The 26,279-nt window shown below is 35.3% G+C and overlaps 2 protein-coding genes across 2 annotated transcripts; both read right to left on the bottom strand.

Moving 5' to 3' along the window:
* Positions 1 to 5,587: 5,587 nt before the first annotated feature.
* LOC114608507 (olfactory receptor 4C15-like) lies at positions 5,588 to 6,535 on the bottom strand. The gene has a single exon (XM_028752469.1). The coding sequence runs from the start codon at positions 6,521 to 6,523 to the stop codon at positions 5,588 to 5,590; it is 936 nt and encodes a 311-aa protein (XP_028608302.1). The 5' UTR covers positions 6,524 to 6,535.
* A 13,604-nt stretch (positions 6,536 to 20,139) lies between these two features.
* LOC114608523 (olfactory receptor 140-like) lies at positions 20,140 to 21,207 on the bottom strand. Its single transcript, XM_028752487.1, has one exon. It carries the CDS (start codon positions 21,142 to 21,144, stop codon positions 20,227 to 20,229), a length of 918 nt encoding a protein of 305 aa, XP_028608320.1. The 5' UTR covers positions 21,145 to 21,207; the 3' UTR covers positions 20,140 to 20,226.
* Between the last annotated feature and the right edge of the window lie 5,072 nt (positions 21,208 to 26,279).

Genomic DNA, 26,279 nt, shown 5'->3' on the forward strand with positions numbered 1-26,279 from the left:
ACCTAATGGATGGTCCCACACTCATTTGTACATGATCAGTACTAATTAGAATCACTGGAATACTCATAATGATTATGGTGATAATGATGATATAATAATAAAAATTAATAAATAAATGATGATGTAAATCAGGAGTGAGACAAAATGGTGGTTTTAAGGAAGTTGGAAGAATGTAATAAGGACTCAATAAGATCCATGAATGAGATTACAGTAATTAAATGAAAATATAATTTTAAAAAAATTAGTAAAACTTACATAGATAAATATTCAACACAGCTCTTTCTAACTGTATTTAACAGACCCAGGCTTTCAATACATATGGGTGTATTGAAAGACTCTAACTCTAAATAAGAAGTCTGTATGTGATTCCTAGGGAAAGAAAAACATATTTCATGATATTGTAGAAGTTATTTTAGTTGAATAAGATATATTTTATAGAATTTATAGATCTCATAGAAACTATAGTATTTATATCACGTTAAAAATTGGACAGCTAAAAACAAAATGCACAATGAATTTTGTGCCTCAAAATATCTATGGTAAGAGACAGACTAAGAGAACCAGTAGCCTAACCCTATCTTTATATATGACATAGCTGTGGAGATCTCAAAAGACAAAGGGAAAAGATAAGTGTAGGAATAAAAGTTATGAGAGTATGACTTCAGGAGAATGATAAGAATGAAACAAATAAACTTTGACAGTCAGCCTTATATTGCTTCCACAAAACATTTAACAGGAGTATTTTCAGTGAAGATAGGTAGGCTTAATTCATTTTAAAGGGTATTGTCCAGTAATGTATGGCTCCACTATGGATTTATGGAATACAGAATATTGTACAAGGATTTTAATCAAGGAATATGAGTGCCCTGGCAAGGCCTTCCAAAAACCTTCTTAAGTCTATGTGATCTGGCTGGAATACAGACACTCTTACTACATACTTTTAATCCCAAATGGTGAAAGTAAAGATACTTTGTAGAAAGAAATGGACATGTTTGAAAGTGATGTTTAATTGATGGATAGACAAAGGGACAAATCAGGGAAAGAATCAAAAACAGAATGAGTCAGAGTTAAGCTATTCCCAACTCTCATGAGAACAGACAGAAAAGAGTGGTGACTTAAGAAGATGAGGGGGAATGGGATGAGAAATGTGGGGGGGGGCAGTAGGGGCCAACCTCTGGAATGTAAATAAAATAATTAATTAAAAAATATTCTAGGAAACACAAACCAATCTACAGTGACAGAAAGATCAATGTGTCTCAGTGGAGATAGTGACTATGAGAGTATGATGGGGATCTAGAGAGAAGCTCACAAAAAGCTTTAGGACATCAAGTGAGGGATGGGTTGCTATCCAACAGTCAAAACTATGACCCATAATTATTTCTGTCTGAAAGAGCTGCAGGGATGAAAATGAAGAGGAGCCTGAGGAAAGAAGGTCCAGCAACAGGCCCAAAGTGAGATCCAACTCAAGGGGAGGCCCCAAGGCCTGTCAATATTACTGAGGCTATGGTGTGCTCACAAAAATGGACCTAGCATGTCTGTCCTCTGAAAGACTGGACAAGCAACTTAAAGAGTCAGATGCAGATATTTGCACCCAATAAATGGATCAGAAACTGATGACCCCTGTGGTTGAATTGGGGGAAAGCTGGAAGGAGCTGAGAAGGAGGACAACTGTGTAGGAGGACCAGCAGTCTCAATTAACCTCAACCACCCCACTCCCGAGATCTCTCAAACACTGGGCCACCAACCAGGCAGCATACACCAGCTGATATGAGGCCCCAACACATATATAGCAGAGGGCTGCCAGGTCTGGGTTCAGTCAGAGAAGATGCACCTAAATCTCAAGAGACTGGAGGCCCCAGGGAATGTAGAGTAGTGTAGCACGGGTGGCGGGAGAGGGTGGGGACATCCTTGTGGAGACAGAGGGGCAAGAAGAAAATATGGGATGTGGAACAGTCTTAGGGTGGACCAGAAGGGGAATAAGATCCAGAGTTTAAAAATAAACAAACAAACAAACAAATAAGTAGAATATTAAAAAAAGGAAAGAGAGCACACACTGGATAAAGAGGGGAAAAAAGAAATTTACTGTTTAAGGCATTTATTGTTATCTTGATTGCTTTGATGGTTTCATGAGTGTTTGTATTTAGATGCATACATATATATATATATATATATATATATATATATATATATATATATATATGTGTGTGTGTGTGTGTGTGTGTGTGTATAATATATATATATATATATACACTTTCATCACCTTATATGATTTAAGTACACATGTAGTTTAGCATATGAGTTGTATGCAATATGAAATTTTGGGAATTAAATATTTTCACAAATCTCAATCTTCTCAGAAGAGTTTAAAATACATTCAGTAAATGCTATGGTTTAATAAGTATTATTTTGGCTTTTAGAAAGGGAAAAATATCCATCATTTCCAATCAGATGGCCAAATGTAAGAAACCAAATGGCATAATTAGTTTTGATAAATGTGCCTATACAATTAAAAAAAGATTCTTGTAGAAATTTCTTTAAGCTTTTAACTAAGGAAATAGAAACACAATTGACACTGTAACAGAATTTCAAAGCAATTCTATCAAACAAGTTTGATGGTACATGCCTGTGATCCCAGCATTCAAGAGGCTGAATCAAGAGAGTCATCATGTTCAAGTTTGTACTACTAGTGAGATTGTCTCAAAAAAGCAAAGCACACAAAATCCCATAAACACTACCCTCAAACACACACACACACACACACACACACACACACACACAGGATTTGTCAAGTTGATAAAAATTGCTTCAAATTTTGGAGAAAAAAATCTCTGGTTTCTATGGGATAATAGTGTCTATGTGAATAATTTCCTAACTGCTAGAGGCAGCATGCAACACAGAAACAACATTTGTAATCATTAGGGTGAAGTTTCACATGCTTGCCAATGTGTCTATCCTCATATGTTTATAACAAATGAATTTTGTTTTGCAAAAAAATTGTTCTTTGATTTCTTTTTAAAAATGTTTATATAGCATCATGTTTAGGGAGAGAACACTGTTGTACAATGGATGGATTACAGCTTTTCTGCAGAATTTAAGTAAAATGCTGTGTACCCAACAAAAATAAAAGCTGAGCTGTGTTATAATAAATTCTTCTATAAATCTGAAAAGTAAGGTATATGTTTTGTTTTGAAGCTACTATATCAAAACCTGTTGATTACAGAAAAATATTTTTGAGGAATATAAAGAGCAATATACTAATGTATACATATATACATATAATATGTATAACATGAATGATCTTTATTGGTATTTAAATTGAATTATTTTTACTTGGTTATACAGATTCAGGTTTACATTTATATATCTCCGACTTAATTCATCAATAAGTGGTGAAGAACTTAGCTCACTTAGTCTGGAATAAACAGCAAGGAAGAATCTAAAGAAAACCCTTCAGTTGTATTGTGATAAAATATACATGCTATTTTAAAGGAACCCATCTCATTTTCTCATCCATAACTATTAATATACAGCAATCACCTGGCCCTAGAAGAGTTATCCCTGGGCAAACTGGGCCAATCCGGTTTTATCTGACAATAAATTCAAGGAGTAACTTAGACTCTATACCGGGTACTAGCAGGCCTACCTTAAAGTAACAATTAGTATAACAGCACAAAGGGCTATAAATTTGAAGGAGAGCAGAAAGGGGTATATGAGAGATTGTGAAGAGAGGAAAAGGAAAGGAGAAATTGTATAATGAAATTACAAATTATAAACTGCAAATTATAAACAACATTTAATTTAGGAGAGTTTGCAATGTGGGTCAACTGATACATAAACTTATAAAATATAAACAAAGTGATAACCAAACAACAACAAAAGCCCTTGTATGCCATGCAATGCAGAGATACAAGTGATGAGGACCGTGAAGGGCATTTCTGCTGCATCTCCTAGGACCTGCTGGCTTTTCCAGTCATTGGGATCAACATGACATAAAAACTTCTTTTGGAATTTAGTTTTCCCAGTTTTACCTTTTTATTAAACTTTTTCATACAATATATTTTGATCATACTCTTTCTCTTCTCCAAACTCCTCCCAGATCCTCCTTACCTTCCTACCCAACCAATGTTCTATCATCTTTTGTCATTCTCTCAAGAAAAAAAAAAAACCCACAAAACATCAAAAAGATAAAATTACTATAAATAATTAAATATCACATACTACACACATAAAAACACCACACACACACACACACACACACACACACACACACTCTCACACTATTGAGCATAAGCTTTCCCTGACATGTGGTTGATATGTTTAGTATTGCCACATTGAAGAAAACTGACATTCCCTCTTCCAGAAGCTATCAGTTGCAAGTAGCTTCTTGGATAGAAATGGGACTTTGTGCCCACTTCTCAGTCTCTGTGCGAAGATTTAGTCTGGTTTGAGCTTGTGCTGGTCCTGTGCATACTGTCTATCTTCTGAGTTCCTATATTCTATCTGGAAACTTTTATTTCCATAAATTCATCCACCATTTCTGGTTCTTAAGATATGTCTTCGTTTTCACATAGATACTTGAATCTTGAGGGGAAAAGTTTGCTACAAAGCTTGTTACTGTTTGTACTTTGTCCAGCTGTGAGTCTTTTTGTTAATTACCATATACTGCAATAAAATAGCTTTTCTTATGAGGGTTGATTTATGCACTGGTATTTGGGTTATTAGAGGTCACATTAATGTACATTTGGCCAGCCACTGTCCAATAAAATAAAATAGTATTTTATTTCCCATAGGTTCCATTACATATCTGTCCTTAGGTTTTTGGTCCCATTAGTATTATCATGTACTAGTACCATCTCATGAAGTGAGAATGAATGGTCAGGTAGGATAATTCCATTTAGTCTCTAGAATTCTTTTGTGTTATTTTCTCAGACGATATCATTGAGAAACACTTATGGGCCCCTTCTGTCTCCTTCTCCAGGCTGACTGGCATAAAGTGGCACTTAAACCAAGAAGGAAATGTGTAGGTCAGAATGTGTAATCAATCATTAACTCCCAAGATATAAATAAGTGATTCGGATTCTCAAGCAAACTGAAAAGGACTCCAGTGAAACAGTGGAGTAACGCTAGACACGAGCCAACAGTAGTTCTGTGAAGATTTTCCTTCTATTAATCCTAAACTTTACTAATTACTAAAGTCAATATCATAATTGATATTTCTTTCTCTTTATATAGGTTAAACAAATTTTCATATAACTATCTTTTATATGATGAGTTTCTTTCAGAATTTTTGAAAGCATGAAATTAATAGCCAGTATTGCAATTGAAAATTTGGACTGCATTATTTTTATTGATAGATTCTAAGGAAATATAGAATTCAATTCTTTTTAATTTACATGTATAATTGTTTCCAACTGAGAGGACATGCCCATAATAAAAGGAAAAATAGTATTTTTGAACTCCTAAAATAATGCTAGTTCTTGAGAATTGCATCAACTCATTATAGGTAATAATACACTATAGTTTTTGTCTGCAACAATTTTGTCTCTTTTTATTCTTTATATTAATTTTGATAAAATGTAACTTCCTTTTACCTTTCATCTGAAACCATTATTAATTTTTTCCATACTTTCCTTATGGCATTTTTCATGTCCTTATTCCTAAACGTGTAAATCATAGGATTAAGCAAGGGGGATAGCATGGTGTAAAATAATGCTACCATTTTGTCAAAGGAGAAAGCACTGTGAGGCCTTGCATATATAAATATGCATGGGACAAAGAACAAAACCACAACAGCAACATGGGACCCACAAGTAGACAGAGCTTTCCACCGCCCTTCAGAACTTTGAGATCTCAAAAACAGCAAGATAAAAACATAGGAGATAAGCAACAAAACAAATACTATGATACAGATCAACCCACTGTTGGCAACCACAAAAAGGCCAAAGATGTGAGTGTCAGTGCAGGCAAGCTCTAATAATGGAAATAAGTCACACATAAAATGATTAATGACATTGGGTCCACAAAATGGTAGCTGCAAAGTAAAGATAATTTGTACAGTAGAATGTAAGAATCCTCCTGCCCAGGCCACCCCCACCAAAGTGCCACAGAGCTTCCTGGTCATGATGGAAGAGTAGTGTAAGGGCTTACAGATGGCCACATAGCGGTCATAGGCCATGGCTGTCAGAAGAATCATCTCAGCTCCACCAAAGAAGTGTTCAACAAAAAGTTGTATCATGCATCCTTCAAAGGAGATGGTTTTTCTCATGTAGAGAGAATCGACAATCATCTTGGGTGTCATGGCAGAGGAGAAGCTTGCATCCAGTAAAGACAAGAAAGCCAGGAAGAAATACATGGGAGAGCCCAATAGTGTAGGGCTACAGACAACAGTAATTATAATCATCATATTGCTCCCAATAGTTGTAATGTAGACAACTAGACATATAATAAATATCAGTTTTTGAAGATTTGGATTCTGTGAAAGTCCCAGGAAGACAAATTCAGTTACAAAACTCTGGTTTTGCATGATTTCCAAGGAAAAGGTGACTGTCCAATAGTGAGCATATAATTTGGCAATGATGATAAGCATTTGCTTCAATACACTTTATAGTTCTGTAGCTATCAATTCATTAAGGCCAGTCCAAAGTGCTTTCAGTGCTTTAATTTCATTGAGAATATAAAAAAATAGGAAAATTTCAGATTAATAGTTGAAGATCAGTCAAATTGAAGCATAGAAAAATTATGTAAATCTTAAAAAGCAGAGCTTTCTGGACATGGCAAAGAAAACAGTTCCATATTGTGAAGAAGAAACATCCAGGCATAAGGTAATGGCTCAGCTCCTAAGATTATGTGACCTGTCAGACTCCAAAGAATACCAAGGCTCCCTGTGGTAGCTGTGCCATTTTCGAATTCAGTAATCTGGTAATCTAGTAACATGCCCTACCCACAGGATGATTTTCCATTCATTTCTACTTGTGCACACAGATGAAAAGAATAAATAAGTTCTCCTCATATATAAATATCAGTCAAGAAGCACATGCTTGTGAATATAAGTACATGGTCATGCCTGTTTGGTAAAAATAGGTAAATAGAAGAATACTATTTAAAATATTTAAAAATAATCCCAGTTGATGAATTCTACTTGTAGTCAACAGATACTATCTAACTATTAATATAACTACCAAGTATACCAATTGTTCATTAGTTTCTGTCCTCAAGATCCTGATTTATTTCTTCTAGGTGTCTGTACTATAAATTCCAAAACTACTTACAAAACTATCACCTAAGAAACAGGAAAATTAAACAAACTTATATGATCATAGCATCAACCAATAGTTCTCCTAGAAAAATGTATGCTAATAAATGACTCAGGGTATGGGTAGAACTAATGCTGGAAAGAGAATGAGGTAAAAAGTCGGAAGATCAGCTGGTGACTCTTGCTGGTGTAGCCAATACAAGATTTGCTATTTGTCCTAAGGTTTGGAGAAGGTTACTTAAGGTTCTAAACAATTTTAAATATTCATGTAACATTTCTGAGGATGAAACTTATAAAAAAAAATGTATTTCAATTGGGAATGGGAAAAGTTATATCATCAATGCAGTCAGAATATCAGAAGACAGTGTGAGAGGTGAGTACATACCCCATAATCAGAAGGATGACATTTTAGACCTAATTTCAGTTTTACAAATGAGGATTTAAATTTTACCAGTATTTTTCTATGTTTAAAAGGGTTTAAAAAGGAATTTGGCCAATCACTGTGATAAAATACATATATTTTAAAATCCATTACACATTTATTTTTGAGATTAAAATATAATTATATTTCTCCCTTAATTTTCTTCTATTCTATATCCTCCCTATGCTACTCCTTACTATCTTTCAAATCATTGCCACTATGATTGTATATATACAAGAACATGTACAAGAACACACAGACACACACAAACACACACACACAAACACACACACAAACTCACACACACACCTTTTTCAATCTGGGCAATGCTACTTGTATATGTTTTTAGGGCTGAGCATTTGGTATTAGAAGCTAATTTGTATTGGGTAACTATTTTGTGTGTTCTTCCCTAGGGAAGACGTTTTCCCCCATTCTCAATATTCTTTAGTTGTCTGTAGTTCCTGTGTAGGATTGGGACCTTGTGGACTTTTTCCCTGTTCACTTTGGTATGTTATTGATTACCATCCTTGTTCAACTCAGGTTTAGGCAATTATGTGGAATTCTTTATGGATGAAAATCAGAAACTACTAAGAGACACAATCTCACAACAAACTCTGCGATCCTTTGGCTCTTATAATCTTTCCACCCACTCCTCAGAAGTGTTCCAGGATCATTACTGTTAGTGTTTTATAGATGAATTCATCCAGATTGAGATACATAATTATACATTTTGATTGGTTGTGTTTTTCTGCAATGGTGTCTGTCTTTTCCACAGAGAAGTTTTCTTGGTGAGAGGTGAAAACCTCTTTACTAAACCAGCATTATCACCAACAATAATTTAAAATCTCTCTCTTTACCCATACAAAAATGAATGACAATGCCCTCAGACAGTTCCAGATAGCTTCACTGAATCAAGAAAATCAAATTAAGTGAAAGAAGTAAAAAAAAGAAACAACTTACATTAATTGAATAATTCTTATCACCTACTCTCTTCGCAAGTTTACATAATTTAAGCTTATTCAAAATAAAACCTAATTTTAATAAATGTTTACTTTCCGCTATCAAATACCTAGCAATGCCAGTGTGCTCATGTGGTAACCATTGTCAATAAACAAAGTAAGGATTCTATAGCCTTTACATAAAATGTATACAGTACCACAGATCAAGCTTAGAGACTTTTTAAAAGTACAATAAACACTTATGAAACCACATTTTACAAACTGTGCACTAATAATAAAAACAATGTCAGCATGATTTCAAGTATTACATTAAAAGTAAAAAATTTATTAATATAATAATAAAATATGTCCTTTAAGGTTATGCAAAGTTCAATTATAACTCTTAAAATTGCAACAAAAATGGTTCCTTCATTTAATTATTTTATAAAAGAAAAATGAGCTACTATTCAGAATGCATAAACACGTTTAGAACTCAGCCTTAAAGACTTATAAATGTGAAGTGGGATAGGAAATCAAATAATGGAAGATGGTACAGCACAGATACTAACAAATGTGGGAATTATCTAAAGTAAGCATAGAAATATGTTCAGGTAAGTTAAACACTTATCCATCCAGGTAAGAACATTCCTTTATATAACTATCTGGGAAATATGTCCTCTTCCAACTTCAGTTCCTTCTCTTGGCTTTCACAGAAGATCGGATGGTTGCCCCAAATACTTCTTCTATTTTCATAATCTTACTGTCTCTGAAAGGAATGGCTGTGATAATATGTCTGTGTTTCCACTGCTGCTCATTCCATAGGATGCCTGCTGCCTTTCCTATTGTCTTGCTAGTTCATCTGTTTTAAGGGAGACACTAAGCCATGACTAGCATCAACATAGTGCCAGGCTTCAGTTGTTCCATCTTCCTGATCATTCTAAGGCAGGAACCTAGTGTTATTCACAAACTTTAAACACTCTTAGGGATACTAAGCAGAAAAATTTAACTTGGAATACTCCACTCTGGGACATGTATCATTCCTCTTACCTTAATATCCATTTCTGTGAAGTCATTGGTGTGTGGTTGTTCACATGGCAAATATCATGTTGTACATTATTATATACAAAGATAAGAGAATTCCATGGTTCTACATAAGGATTCCGCAGACACTCTCTGAAAACTCACTTTTTAATCTTAAAAATGAAGACGTGATAGAGAATAGAAACATGTTTTTAAATAGTTCTGTTGGTAAGGTAAAATAAAATATGTTATTATAGCAGTATAGCTTCTTTGTATTTAATTTGTAAATAAAATTTAAATATAATATTTTTATTAAACCTTTAAGAATGGCTGCTCTCCTCCCTACTTCAAAATTTTAATTATTGTAAAATGGCTTCAGTTTTTCTTGGATGTTTATTATGCATCAAGCCGTGCTGTATGGTTTCTCATGTGTTGTTTTACTTCTCTCATAACTGATCATAGCAGCCACAGTTTATGCCCTTCAGTCTAGTTAAAAGTCTCCTCTAAAATGGAATAAAAGAATTATAAGCCTCACTCTGTCAGCCAATTTCCTAACTGTCCAGTAATGACACTCTCTTGTTTTATATGGAGTAGGTTGAATAAGTTTCTGGTCGGGCTCTAAGGCTTCCTCTTACATTTCTTCTTATCTTGGACAAAGAAGAGGGGCATCTTCAGCAAACCAGTGCCCCTCAGATGTTGTCTGCAGTGTGGCATCAAGGAGAAACAAGAGAAGCAAAACTTTCCTTCTTGATGTACAACTGGAATTTAAGAGTTTTCCATGGCATTTGAGAACACATAGCCCCACCCAGCTCAGGACTTGGAAACTTTCCATCATCATGATTATCCATAACATAAATTTGACTGGTGTTTCTTCTTCACTTGTTTATAAATATCTATGTCCCCAAAGAATTAAAAGATGTTTTGTTCTTTTCTTTGAACCTATACTTTCAATTTTAAAATGCTTCCATATAGAAGAACTGAGTTCTGAGACAAGGTCATGTCCATCCAAAAGAAACACAAATTTCTTGAACAGCTGAATGCTTATTAAAAATTTAAATGTATGTTTACACATGGAAATATTTGCCAGCTGGTCAAAATATTTTAATTCCACAAATAATTTAGAGGTTTTATTGGCTTTAACACAAAATGTGAAAAATTGACAATTAATTTATCTCTATTTATATAGAGTTGATTAGTGTCATGTTAGAGTTACATAGCACTGAGCCTGAAAGATAAGAAGAAATATGTGCTTACCTCACTGGAATAATGCAGAACAGACCACACAAGGAAAAATATCTGATTTGCTCATTGACTAATATTTTATTTTACTTAGTTTTCAGACCTCATAGAAAGGCAGAATTGAGGCAATTCCCAGAAGCATCCTTACTTCTATAACCTATTGGATTAAACTGAGTGTTCAATTCCTACTAAATGCTAATGTTAAAAACAATTTGTCTCTGAATATTAGAAAACTTCTCCAGCATTTGTATTTAATTATTTTTTCTTGCATCCTGAATACTATGAATCACCATGCAAAACCAACCAACCAAACAAACAAACAAACAAAAAACAAAATAAACAGACAAAAAAAACAATCAAAGCAGTCAACTACTAATAAATGTTAATAGTGGCTACCCTTATTTGCCCATTTCTCACTACTACTATTTCTGATCAATTTCCTGACCCTCAGTACTTCTCTTCTGTCTCTTCCCATACCTGGTCCTACCCCCACCATTTCCCTCCACCTCTCTTACCCTCTCAAATTCCTCCCTCCCTCTGCCTTCCATGATTAATTTGCTCCACCTTCTAAGTAGCATTGAATCAACCACAGTTTGATCTTCCTTCTTCTTAAGTTTCATATAATCTGTGAGTTGCATCATGGGTATTCTAAGCTTTTGGGCTAATATCCATTCATCACTGAGTATTTACCATGTGTGTTCTTTTGTGTCTGGGTTACCTCACTCAAGATGATATTTTATAGTTCCATCCATTTGCCTGTGAATTTCATGAAGTCATGGTTTTTAATAGCTAAGTAGTGTTCTATTATGTAAATGCACCACATTTTCTGTATCTATTCTTCCACTGAGGAACATCTGAGTTGTTTCCAGCTTCTGGCTATTATAAATAAGATTGCTATGAACATAATGGAGTATGCATGTGTCCTTGATATATGTTGGAGAATCTTTTGAGTATATGCTCAGAAGTAGTATAGCTATGGGTAGCCACTAGAAAGTCCTAGATACTAGGGAAGCAAGAGGTTCCCAGGACCCAGTGGGGATGACATTAGCTGAAATACCCGACAAAGGGAAGATAGAACCTATTGAGATCATCTCCAGTAGATAGGTATGGCCTCCAGTTGAGAGATGGGGCCAGTCACTCATCTCAAAAAATTTAACCCAGAATTATTCCTGTCTAAATGAAGTGCAGGGACAAAAAAATGGAACAGAGACTGAAGGAAAGGCCTTCCAGAGATTGTCTCAGCAAGGGATCCATCCCATTTGCAAACATCAAACTCTTGATACTATTGCTGATGCCAAGAAGTGCTTGCTGAAAGGGGTCTGGTATAGCTGTCCTCTGAAAGGCTCTGCCAACACCTGACCAATGCAGATGTAGGTATCCACAGCCAACCATCTGAATGAGCACAGGGACCCAATGGAAGAGTTAGGGGAAGGACTGAAGGAGCTGGAGGAGATTGCAACCCTACAGGAAGAACAATATCAACTAACTGGAATACCTAGAACTTCCAGGGACTAAACTATCAACCAACAAGTTTAAATGGAGGGACCCATGGCTCTAGCTACATATGTAGCAGAAGATTGCTTTATCTGGTATCAATGGGAAGTGAGGCCCTTGATTCTGTCGAGGCTTGATAACCCAGCATAAGAGGATTCTAGATTGGTGAGAAAGGAATGGGTGGTTAGGTGGGGGTGCACTCTCATAGAGGACAAGAGAAGAGAGGATGTGATGGGGGTTTGCAGAGGGGTAATCGGGAAGGGGGATAACATTTTGCATTAAATAAATAAATATCCAATAAAATAATAAATAAATTAATTAATTAATAAACTTTAATATTTGATGATCAAATGAACTAAGACTATTCATGAGGAGTCTTGAAATAAGTATTTTAAACACACATTTAGGTGGCTACTCTGTGATTTAGTATTTCTTTTTCTGGTATTCTACTTACCTACCCATACCTTATTGTTATATTGAAATATTTTCAGATATATTGAGTTTTAGTTGTGACCTGTATTACTAGAACAGCAGATCATACCAAATACAATTTACAGTTTTTTGCACCACTCATTTTTCATATTAATTATTGAATTACATTATTATCATTATAATGAAAGTTCTCAAATTCTTGCATTATATGTTTAGTTTGTAAAATTCACTTTAGCCACTTATATTAAATATACATAAAAAATGAAGTACTGGGATTACCACATTATAACATGAAAAACTAAATCAGATTAAGAACATCATCTGCCAAGACAAAAATAGAGGTCAAACCTCCTGAATCGTGGATCAATACCCTTGTCCTCATATATTTCTCATTTCTAGTTACTATGTCATGGTCCATTTATTCTGTCATCCATTGTTAGGTGTATTAGAATTATCTACTAAAACAAACAAACAAATACTTGAATTTTTTGTAACATTTGTTATTTATTACAGTTGTTTTTAAACAAAATGAAGAGTTTTATCTACTCAGCATGTACCTTACTGGTTTGTATTTTTAAACTTTTATATTCTCTCATTCATTGCATCATGACCACACTTTCCCCTCTCTCCACTCCTCCCAGTTCTTTCCCTCAGTCTCCCCTAGATCAATTCCTCTCTGTTTCTTTTCAAAGGAAAAGAGCAAAAAAGAACAGATCTCCCAGAAATAGTTATGTAACATGACCTAACAAGATACAGTAAAACTGGGCAAAACCTCCCATATGACAACTTGATGTGGCAACACATAGGAGGAAAATGATCTCAAGCACAGGCAAAAGAGTCAAGGACAACTCCCGCTACCATTCTTGGTGGTTCTACAGAACACCAACCTACACAAGACACATCCAGGACCCATGATTGTTGCTTCAGTTTCTTTGAGCCCCTATGAGCCCTGCTTACTTATTTCTATGACCCTTGTTTTCATAATGTCCTTGATGCCTCTGGCTTCTACAGTTTGCCCTCCCCATCTTCTGCAGGTTTCCCCTGTCTCTACCTAGTGTTTGTCTGTGGGTCTCTGTACCTGTGCCCATCAGTTGCTGGATGAACCCTCTCTGATGACAATTGGGCTAGACATCAATGTATGTGTGTAGCATAGTATCAAAAGGGATTATTTAATTATCTATTTTATTATCTATTTTCTGTCTATCTATTATTCTCTCATATATTACATCCACACAGAACTTTTACCCTTCCTTCTCCCCTTACAGTCCCTCATCACCATGACTCCCCCCTCTTAATCCACTCCTCTATTTCCCTTCAGAAATGGGCAGGCCTTCCAGAGATAACAATCAAACATGGTATATCAAGTTGCAATAAGACTAGGAATCTTACCTTGTATTAAGAATAGACAAGATAACCCAGTAGGAAGAGAGGCGTCCCAAAGAAGTCGAAGACACATGGATTCCAAAGAGTCAGGGATGCCCCTGTTCCCACTCATAGGAGTTCCACAAGAACTGCCAGCTATACAATCATAATATATAATGCCTAGGTGAGTTAATGCAGGCTCTTCAACTGTTGGTTCATTCTCTCCCTATGGGAAATCTTGTCTGTTTAGAGGAGATTGCTCTTTCAAGCTCCATAAACCCCTTTATAGGAGTCTTATCTAGTGTCATCCCAATAGATTCCTGGGAATTTCTACTGCACTAGACTTCTACATTGCCTCCAAGTACTACAAATTACAGTTAGCTCTCTCAGTATTAAATTCCTCTGTTCCTCACAATCCTGCCTGCTCTTCCTCTTCCCATTCCCTCCTACCCCCAGTCTACTCACACTAGTCATTTCTTCTTGCCATGGGTATCCATGCATTCCCACAGCTAAAATAATTCTGTAAAATAAAAAAAAATCCAAATGTATCATTATTCATGATTTTGAGCTGTACTGCAGACCTACAGTAATAAGAACTGCATAGTATTTGCATAAAATAGAATGGTTGACCAATGGAATTGAATCAAGGACTGCCTCACATAACATAAATACATACATAGATTCATGATTTTTTTTATAAAGAAGCCAGAAATACACAATGGGAAAAAACATCTTCAACAAATGGTGCTAGTCCAACTGGATGTTGACATGTAAAAGAGCGCAAATAGACCATATCTATCACCGTTACACAAAAATCAAGTTCAAGTGGACAATAGACCTCATCAGAAAACCTAGATATACTGAACCTAACAGAAGAAAAAGTGAGAAATAGTCTTGAACACATTGGAATAGGACACAACTTCCTGAACAAAACACCAACAGCAGAGACATTAAGAACAAAAACCAAATTAAGAAGCTTCGCATATATTAGATATTAGCCCTCTATCAGATGTATGATTGGCAAAGATCTTTTGACAATCTGTTGGTTACTGTTTTGTCTTATTGTTTTGTCCTACTGACAGTGTCCTTTGGCTAACAGAAACTTTTCAATTTAATGAAAAATTCAAGAAGTTAGACTCCATAGAACCAAATAACCCTATTTAAAAATGGGATACAGGGCTAAACAAAGAGTTCTCAACTGAGGACTATCGAATGACCAAGAGGCACCTAAAGAAATGTTCAACATCATTAGTCATCAGGGAAATGCAAATCAAAATGACTCTGAGACTCTATCTCACACCAGTCAAAATGGCTAAGATCAAAAACTCAGGTGACAACAGATGCTGGCCAGGATGTAGAGTAAGAACACTCCTCAATTGCTGGTGAGACTGCAAGCTGGTATAACCACTCTAGATATCAGTCTGGTGTTTCCTCAGAAAATTGGACATAGTATTACCTGAGGACACAGCTACTCCTAGGCATATACACAAAAAATATGGACCAACACACAACAAGGACACATGCTCTACTATGTTCATAGCAGCCTTATTTATAATATCGAGAAGCTGGGAAGAATCCAGATGTCCTTCAACAGAGGAATGGATACTGAAAATGTGGTACATTTACACAATGGAGTACTAATTAAAAACAATGAATTCATGAAATTCTTAGGCAAATGAATGGAACTAGAAAATATCATCTGGAGTAAGGTAACCCACTCACTAAAGAATACAAATGATATGTACTCACTTATAAGTGAATAAGTTCAGAATACCCACGATACAATTCACAGACCATATGAAGCTCAAGAAGAAGGAAGACCAAAGTATGAATGTTTCAGTCTTTCTTACAAATGGGAACAAAATAGTCACTGGAGGTAGAGGTTGAGGGGGATTTGGGGAGGAAGAGAGGGTAAAAAGGGGGGCAGGATCGGGTATGAGAGGAGATAGGGTGACATACAGAGGGCCAGGAAATTGAAGAGAGGTATATAGCAATGGGGGATGGGGAACTGGGGGTAACCACCAGAAAGTCCCAGATACCAGGAAAGCAAGAGGCTCCAGAACCCAATGGAGATAAGTTTAGCTGAAGTGCCCAACAATGGTGAGAGAGAACCTATAGAGACCATTTCCAGATGTTATGCAAGATCCCCAGTTGGGATTTGGTCTACACTCATATCCCAAATTTTCAAGCCAGAATTGCTTCTGTCTAAAGGAAACACAAGGACAAAGTGTGCAGCAGAAACTGAAGAAAAAGCCATCCAGAGACACCTTCATATACAGATACCAAACCCAGCTACTATTGAGGATACCAAGAAGTACTTGCAGACAGGAGCCTGATACAGCCTGAGAGGCTCTACCAGAGGCTCTACCTGAGCCTGACAAATACAGATGTGGCTGCTCACAATCAACCATTGGACTGAGCACTGGGTCCTCAATGGAGGAGTTAGGGAAAGAACTGAAGGACCTGAAGGGGTTTGCAACTCATAGGAAGAACAACAATCAGCCAAGCAGACACCCCAGATCTCCCAGAGACTAAACCACCGACCAAAGAGTACACATGGAGGGATTTATGCTCCAGGGGCATATGTAATAGAAGACTGCCTTATCTGGCATCAATGGGAGGAGAGGTCTTTGGTCCTGTGAAGTCTTGATGCCCCAGTGTAGGAAAATGCTAGGCACTGAGGCAGGAGTTGGTGGGTGGGTGGAGGAGCACCCTCATAGAAACAGGGGTTGAGGGCTGTGATAGGGGGTTTTCAGAGGGGAAACCAAGAAGGGGAAGGGGGATACCATTTGAAATGTAAGTAAATACAATATACAATAAAAACATTTTTCAAAAAAGTTTCTAAAGATGAATTTTAAAATTCACGAAAAAAAAGCTTCTATAAAGCTAAGGACACTGTCAATAGAACAAAACAGCACTCTACAGAATGGTTAAAGATTTTCACCATCCTCACATCTGACAGAGGACTATTATCCAAAATATATAAAGAACTCAAGAAGGTAGATATTAACAAATCAGACAATCCAAATTTATATCTGGGAAACAGATCTAAAAAGAATTCTCAACAATGAAAATTCAAATGACTAAGAAACAAAATCAAGGAAATGCAAATAAAATCTACTTTCTTTGGCACTCCGTTTTACACCTGTCAGAATGATTAATATCAAAAATGCAAGTGACAGCTCATTGTAGCATGGATGTAGGACAAGAGGAACACTCCTCCCTTACTGGTGAGTGTGCAAACTAGGACGATTACTATGGAAATCAATGTGGCAGTTCCTCAGAAAATTGAAAATCAATCTATCTCAAGAACCAGCTATACTACTTTTGGACATATACCCAAAAGGTACTTTATCCTACCACAAGAAAATCTGCTCAACTATGTTCATAGCACCTTTATTCATAATAATCAGAAACTGGGAACAATCTAAATGTCTCCCAACCAAAGAATAAAGAAAGTCTGGTACATTTATTTATACAATGGTGTATCATTCTGCTACTAGAAACAGTGAGATCATGAAATTTGTAGCCAAATGCATGGAACTAGAAAATATTCCAAATGAGATAACCCAGACTCAAAAAGATAAACACGTCTCTCTAGTTCAATGCATGTAGCTGACACATAAATTGCTTATATAGAAGTAAATACAAAGAATTTTAGAAACACAACTTCTATTCAATGCTAAAAGAAACCCAATACAATTTTGAAATCAGAACAAACATGGCAAAAGAAGAAAATTTGCCAACACTTTTCTGAATTATATTTCTTTCTCAATAGGGTCAATGTACTGATGATGCTTTCTAAGTATTGTTACATCACAGAATCCATGGATTCCATCATAAAACACGTATTAACAGCAGAGGATAAGAGCTGTATGTGGTTAAAAGGTGGCAATATAGGTAGTTACGACTACATATACCAACTATGAAAACAGACTGCTTTTCTAAAAAGCTCCAGTAGTTATTCAGAACAGAATCTTGTAAGCATGCTACATTGTTTAGTATTAAAACAGTTCTCTTTAGTTAACTACAAAATAATCATTCCTGTTTTCTGATGGTTGAAATTATAACATTCCTCTTAAAGAAGATTTTGTTATTAAGAACTATTTACTTTATATGTATTATTCTTAAATGTATATAAGCATACCATGTGTGTAGTACCAATTCGTGGCAGAAGAGATAGATGAATCCTCTAGAACTGGAGTTTCATATGACCATAAGCTGTCATATGGATGCTAAAAATGAACCCAGAACTTCTATTCCCCCACCAAGTAATCTTAACCACTGAGCAATCTCTCCAGCCCCTAATGTAAAATTTTGAAGAGGAGTCCACATTCAGTGAATTGAACATAAAACCAACTCTTTAAAAGTAAAATTGTTTCTTGGACTGTTTGGGGGAGTACCCTCATAAAGGGGAAAGGGGAGAGGGCAGATGTGGAAGGGTGTTTGTATAAGGGTAATTGGAAAGGGGCTTATCATTTGAGATGTAAGCAAATGGAATGATTAATAATAAAAAAAACATTTAAAAGTGCACATAGTAAAATTTACCATTTTACTAACAAAAAAAATGTAAAATTGCTTCATGTAGATTCTTGTGCTTTTCAAAATACCTGCATTTAATCACCAGTAATGTTTTTTAATTTAAGAAGTAACACTGTTGGGCTGGAGAGATAGCTCAGTGGTTAAGAAAACTGACTGCTCTTCCAGAGGTCCTGAGTTCAATTCCCAGCAACCACATGGTGGCTCACAACCATCTGTAATGGGTTCTGATGATTTCTTCTGGTGTGTCTGAAGACAGCTACAGTGTACTCACATATACAAAATAAATAAATCTTTTAAAAAAAAGAAGGGACACTGTTTATGACATAATTAAGAGGTAAATTGTATATAAAGACATAATTTAAAATTTATCTTCAGGAATATCATGTAATGAAATACTACTGGCTCTGGAATAAGGGATATTTAGGCTCGAGGCTGATATACAAGTTTAGTGTTTAAAATAATTATCAGATTCTAATTTTATAAGGTTATATGACCATAAACTGACACTTAAATTGCTTATATAAAACTAAATGTGATGAATTTTGGAAATACAAATTCTATCCAATGGTAAAGGAAACCCAATACAATTTTGAAATCATATAGAGCAAACATGTAGCAAGAGAAGAGATTTTTGTCAACTATCTTTCCCCCAAATTGGACACTTTTTAACCTTAGATGCTGAGATACAGCACAGTTTGAGAATCAACAAGGTACAATCTGCAAGACTCAAACTAGAAGAAAAGAAAAAGAAAAGAAAAGAAGAAGTATATATAAAATAAAAATTTTCTGACTGAAAACATGAATTTTACACTCTTTGAAATGTTTAAGAGCATCTAATTTAAATCTAAAAAAGGGTTAATATGACTAGCAACTCTCGCTATCTTGATCTAATTACTTCACTTTTCTGAACTACATTTTATTTCATCCATAAAACCATTAAAATAATAAAATAGGCTGGAAGAAACAATTAAGTATGCTAGGAAAGAATTTATGATAAAAAGTCTCCAATTGGCCATAGTCCATTGGTTAATATTGAATATAATCATTTAAACATTAAATAGGAAGTTCTAGAAATAGTTTATGAATTTTAATTGAATGACTTTTGTCGTGTGAAGAAATGCCACATCATCCCACTGGAACAAGAATTTTTCATGAGTCCATCATATTCATATTGAATACTCTATCCATTTTTAATATTTAAGTAGTTGTTGAAGTATCAGCATGGATTGTCAGGATATCTCAGTACTTTGTTTTAGTAACCTTGATTTCACTAAATAATGCTCACAAAGTATTGTGTACTAGTATAAGTTTTATATTATAATTTTTTATTTTATAGCTAGTAGTATTTAACATTTTATTGTGTGTAATTTAAAAAATAATTTATTGTAGATTTATCTATATAGATGAACATGTATGTAGAGTTTTTATATTAATTTTGTGCACTACTGAGTATCTTTAATTTTACTTCTCATTAGTAAGAGGCAATTTTGTGGGAAAAAAACAAAAGTAAGATATTCATATTAAAATCATTTGTTATCCAAGATTGAATTCCTTTTTAGTATCATTCTAATGGCATTTTTAACTTCTGCGTTCCTTACAGTGTAGATAATTGGATTTAACATGGGAGTGACAAGAGTGTAAAACACTGCTATGGCTTTATCCGTATGAAAAGTTGTTACTGGTCGCATATATGTATAAATGCATGGCACAAAGAACAAGACAACAACTGTGATGTGGGAGCCACAGGTAGAGAGGGCCTTTTGCCTCCCTGCAGTGCTATGTGTCCTCAAGGAGAAGAGGATGACCACATAAGACATCAAAAGCATCGAGAAAGTGATCACAGGGATTACACCACCATTGGCAGCAATGAGAAGACCAAGAAGGAAAGTGTCAGTGCAGGCCAATTGTAGTAAAGGGAAAATGTCACAGCAGAAATGGTCCATGACATTAGGGCCACAGAAAGGAATCCAGAGAGTAACAAGTATCTGTCCAAAAGAGTGGAGAAAACCCATTATCCAACATACCCCCACTAGGAGACAGCAATTGTGGTGATTCATCCTTGTCACATAGTGCAGAGGTCTACAGATGGCCACATAGCGGTCATAGGCCATGACCACAAGGAGGACAATCTCTGAGGCTCCTAAGAAATGTTCAACAAAAAGTTGCATCATGCAGCCATGGAATGAGATAGTTTTTGTCTCTGATAGCAAATCTGCCAGCATCTTAGGAATGATAGAAGATGAGTAGCACGCATCTATCAGAGATAAAAAAGCCAAGAAAAAGTACATTGGGGAGTTCAAAGTCTGACTACAGACTATTGTCCCCACAATGAGCAGGTTTCCTGTGACAGTGACAATGTAGGTGATAAGAAGCATCAAAAGAAGAATTCTCTGCAGCCGAGGGTTCTGCGTCAGCCCCATGAGGATGAATTCAGTCACATTCATTCTGTTTTCTTTTGTCTGAATGCTACTGAGGAGCTCTGAAGTGACAAGTTAGCCTGGGAAAAAATATTATTAGAAAATTGATGAGAAATTTACTTGATTTTTAATAAACCATCACTTCCTGTAGGGAAATAAGAGAAATCTTCTCTGATTTGAAATACATATTTAGTTGAAAGTGAGTAAGGAAGGAGCTAAGTATACATTTATGATAAAGCACCAGACCAAAAAGTCAGCAGGGAAATTCCCAAGGAAGGAATAGAGTTTGTATCAGTAACCTATTATACTATGGGACTAGATTTAGTGAACAAAGGCAGTTAGATATTAACCTTGCAGGATATTATAGACCACATTTAAAAGTGTGATTTCAGTTTAGATTACGAGTTAAGCCTCCAGAACATTTTACACAGAAGAACGATATAATCCTACTTCTGTCTTAGGCTCTAGTAAGATGGCTCTGACCACTCTCTGGTGAATCAATTATGGAAGAGTGAGAGAGATATAAGAGAACTGTGTAGATCATGAAGTCATGGTCCTATTGAAAGGGTGATGTAAGTACAAAATGTTGTTTAGCATAGGATATGAGAAAAAAAGAATATAGCGAAAATTTCTCCAAAGTTTTTGTAAATATCATCACAACCCCTACCAGGAAAGAATGTACTGCTACTAACTGAGAAAATTTTATGTGTAAATACCTCAGGTAGGATACTCAGAATTTGCTTGAGGGCTTATTAAGAGACAGGTTCTGTAATCTTTTTATCAGCAAGGAGTTGTACACTATTGTTCTTATTTAATAAGTAAAATAAATGAGCCTTAGAGAATTTAAACAAGCTGTTTACTTTTGCTTAGAAGATTGTAATCCTAGCTTTACCTTAAAATGTAAGTTAAATATGTTTGACCTCTAAGGCTTTTAAATATATGCTGTAAATTTAAGATTCTTGATATTAGTAACTGAAAATGATAGGTTGATGAGTCCCCATAATGACAAAGATGGTTTTTACTGATCACAGACAGCATTGGCTACTTAATTTCTATTGACAATTAAGAATAGAAATGCCATTACTCATGAAAATGATGACATCATTACATGATTTAAACACAAATGCTAAATATAACTTTCTAGTAGAAATAGTTTCTTTGTGAGTTATTACTATACTTCTCTTCAATTAAACAAATAATTATCTAATTTATTGCTCAACAGCCCTTCTCTTCCACATACACATAGACAATCTCTACCTGTCGGTTCCATTCTTCCTCATCTAAGTCCTCCAAATGGTTTCTATACTAGAGATATAGTAGACAGTCTGACTAACAAATAGTACTGTCACTACTCAGTCTTGAAGAATTTACTTGGGCTTCCTATTGTGTTGAAATACAAATGACTAGCTTCTGATGACAAGAGAGTTAGAATTTTGGAACATAAAGTTCCAATCAGTTCCTGAATGTTATCAAGTAAGATTCTCTTGGCTTTTGTCAAGAAAGAAGGTCTTGGATTTGGCTTCTCTCAGACACAGTTATGGAAGCTGAAGTTTCAATCAATTACCACATTTTTTTTACTCACCTCTCACACAGAAGCACATGTAGAAAGACCTAGGTACTTTTCCAATGACAGCCCCCCACCCCCAGAAGGAAATGGATTTCATATTATGTCATCTATCCTTTATTGATGCCAACTCATAATACCCACTTTTCAGAAAGTCATCCCTTTCTGCTTTTAGGAATTAAAAACTCAAAATCTTTTATTTGGTAGACATAAGCTCTGTGTTATATTATTAAACATATATTTGGAATGAAATTGTACTTACATAGATTTTTACATAGAAAAATGTAGAATTGAATACACCAAGGCAACCTGGCTAGATAATCACCTCTATTTCAGATTTTTCTTTAACAATATATTATTCCCACATAAGAAAGACTTTTTGAAGACATTACAATGCCTTTCTGAATGTTCCATCATTCCTTTCTCATCTCCTATAATGTTTTTGGTGTGGTCACAAAAATGTAAGTTTTCAATAGTTCAAGAGCTAAGGAAACTTAGCCAACTTGTTTTCGTAAACAATATAGATAATCTGGTAAACTGGAAAAATCAGGCTTGAAAGTTTGCCGTTAGTGTAAGTTGCTGTCTCTATTTAACCAATAGGAAAAATCCAGCATTGAGTGATATAGCCTTGCCTTCTAGCACAAACATTTACTGAAGAGCAGAGCTAAACACATAAATTAAAGTATCTCTACACTACAGCTTGTTCTTAATTTAGTTCCATAAAACCTTCTAAATATTAACCCACCTAAACAGTCAGCATTAACCTTTCTTAACACCATCTTCCAAAGAACAGTGGTTCTGAATCTGACTCATTGCACTGGAGGAAGCAAAAAGGGAAATGATTTCAAGAAGCACTTGGGAATTTGAAATATGTCACCTTCTCAGATTCCTCTGAGAATATCTTACTTCTACTATTAGGAGAATTAAAATCACCACTTTATTTATTTTGTTGAGTCAATTAATATCATGCTATTAGTCCTCTTCCACTTACGTGCCCTAAACATAATATTAAAGCAAAATACTTCATATTAAAGAAAAATAATTTATCATGTTTTATATAATAATATAAGCCACTTTAATATTAACAAAAAATTCTATACAATAAATTCATGGTATAATTACATTATTTACAGCTTTAGTAAGATTTGTTGCAATTCCTCAGTCTTGTGTAAAATAAGATATAGAATTGCAATCCAATTTTCTCTTTCATTTGTATTATGTGATCACTCCAATTTTTTCTGTTTCCTTATTTACTACTTAAATGCTTTATTTACTCTATGCCCCCAATCCCAAATTCCCCTCCCTCTTGTTTCTCCCAGTCCCCCCTCTCACCTTCCATCCTGCCATCTATCCCTACTGTCTTTCTCCTCAGAAGACTGGAGGGCTCCCATGGATACCAACCTGTGGTGAAATAACAAGTTTCAGTAAGGCTAAACCATATTCTATTGAGGCTAGACAAAGCAGCCCAGTTAGAGGAAGGGGTCCAAAGGCAGGCAACAGAGTTAGAGACAGTACTTGTTCCTACTGTTGGGAGTCCAACATGAGGAACATGTTATATAACTGTTACTTATGTTCAGAGGGCATAGGTATGTCCCATGCATGCTTTTGGGTTGATGGTTTAGTCGCAGTGAGTTCGTATAGGCTCAGGTTACTTGATTTGCAGATTTCCTTGTGGTATTCTTCATCCCTCTGGCTCCTACAATCCTTCCTTTCCGTCTTTTACAAGATTCTCTAAGCTCTACCTAATGTTTGGTGGTAGGTCTTTACATCTGTTACCATTAATTTCTGAGTAAAGCCTCTTTAATAATAGTTATGCTAGGCTCCTGTCTACAAGTATAGCCGAATAACATTAATAGTGTCAGATGTAGGCTCCATCTTTTGCATGGGTCTCAAGCTGGGTTAGTCAATGGTTGACCCTTCTCTCAAATTCTGCTCCATATTTTGTCCCTTCACATCTTGTAAACAGGACACATTATGGGTCTAAGATTTTGTAGCTGGGTTGTTGTCCCAATCCCTCCATTGAAGGTATTACCTGGTTACAGGAGATGACAATTGCAGGTTCCTAAGATTCCTATGGCTGGGAGTCTTAGCTAGGATCACCCTTATAGATTACTGGAAGTTTCTATTATCTTAGGTTTCTAGCACTTCCCAGAGATGCCCCACTACTGATTCTAGTACTCTATCCAAGTATTCTCTATTTCTTTGATCCTTCCTGTACTCACCACCACCATCTCCCCAACCCAGTCCCCTTTTTTTATCCACCCCAATGTCTATTCTCAGGGAGATCCAAACACCACCTTCCTTGAACCTTCCTTGTTCTTTAGCTTCTTTGGGCCCATAGAAAGTAGGATATCTATCTTGTACTTTAGGGGTGATATCCAATTATAAGTGAATACATACCATGTTTGTCTTTCTGGATGTGGGCTACCTCTCTCTGAACAACACTTTCCAGTTTTATTCATTTGTCTGTAGATTACATGATGCCATAGTTTTTAATAGATGATCAGTATTAGATTGTAAATGTGTAAATGTACCACATTTTCTTTATCCATTCTTCAGTGTATATAGGTTTATGCCTGAGTGTTCAATTCCATTGTTCAGTCTGTCTAGTTTTAGGACAGTACCATGCATCTTGTATTACTATATAATGTTATTATAATATATATATATATATATATTATATTCATATATATAATTATTATATTATAATATATATATATATATAGGCTCCTGGGTTTTTTTTATCCATCCACCTTTCTGATGGTATTTATCAGTTAAACTGTAGAATTCTTAGGATCACCTATCTATACTATCATATATGAACAGATCTGTGATGCCTTCCTTTCCGATTTGTAGCTACTTGATCTTCTTCAGATGTCCTACTGCTCCAGATAAAACTTCAAGTACTTTTAAAAATAGATACTGAGAGAATGGACAGCCCTATTTTGTCCGTTGTTATAGTAGAATTGGTTATAAGTTTCTTTTGATTTAGTTTGGTGTTAGCTATTTGGCTTGCTGTATATTGCCTTTATTGTGTTTAGGTATGTGACTGGTATCCTGATCTCTCCAAGACTTTCGTCATGAAGGGGTATCAGATTTTGTAAAAGGATTTTTCAGAATCTAATGAGATGATCATGTGGGTTTTTTTCTTTCAGTTTGTTTACATTGTGGATTACATTGATGGATTTTCATATATTTAATCATCCTGAATCTCTTAGATGAAGTCTAGAATCACACTGGATGATTTTTTTGATGTGTTCTTAGATTCTGCTTGTGGGTATTTTATTGAGTTTTTTTTTTTTGCATCAACGTCTATGTGGGAAATTGATCTGCAAATCTTTTTCTTTGTTGACTCTTTGTATAGTTTAGGTGTCATGATGACTATGCCCTCATTAAATGAATCATTTAATTTGGCAATGTTTCTTCATTTTTTTAGTTTGTGGAATTATTTGAAAAATGCCAGTATTAGTTATTCTGTAAATGTCTAGTAGAATTCTGTGCAAAAAACATCTGGACCAAGACTTTTTTGGTTAGGAGATTTTAATGACTGCATCTATTTCCTTAGGGGTTATAAATATATTTACATTGTTTACGTATT

This window comes from Grammomys surdaster, unplaced genomic scaffold, assembly GCF_004785775.1.
Source record: "Grammomys surdaster isolate TR1022 unplaced genomic scaffold, NIH_TR_1.0 125919, whole genome shotgun sequence".
Taxonomy (NCBI): domain Eukaryota; kingdom Metazoa; phylum Chordata; class Mammalia; order Rodentia; family Muridae; genus Grammomys; species Grammomys surdaster.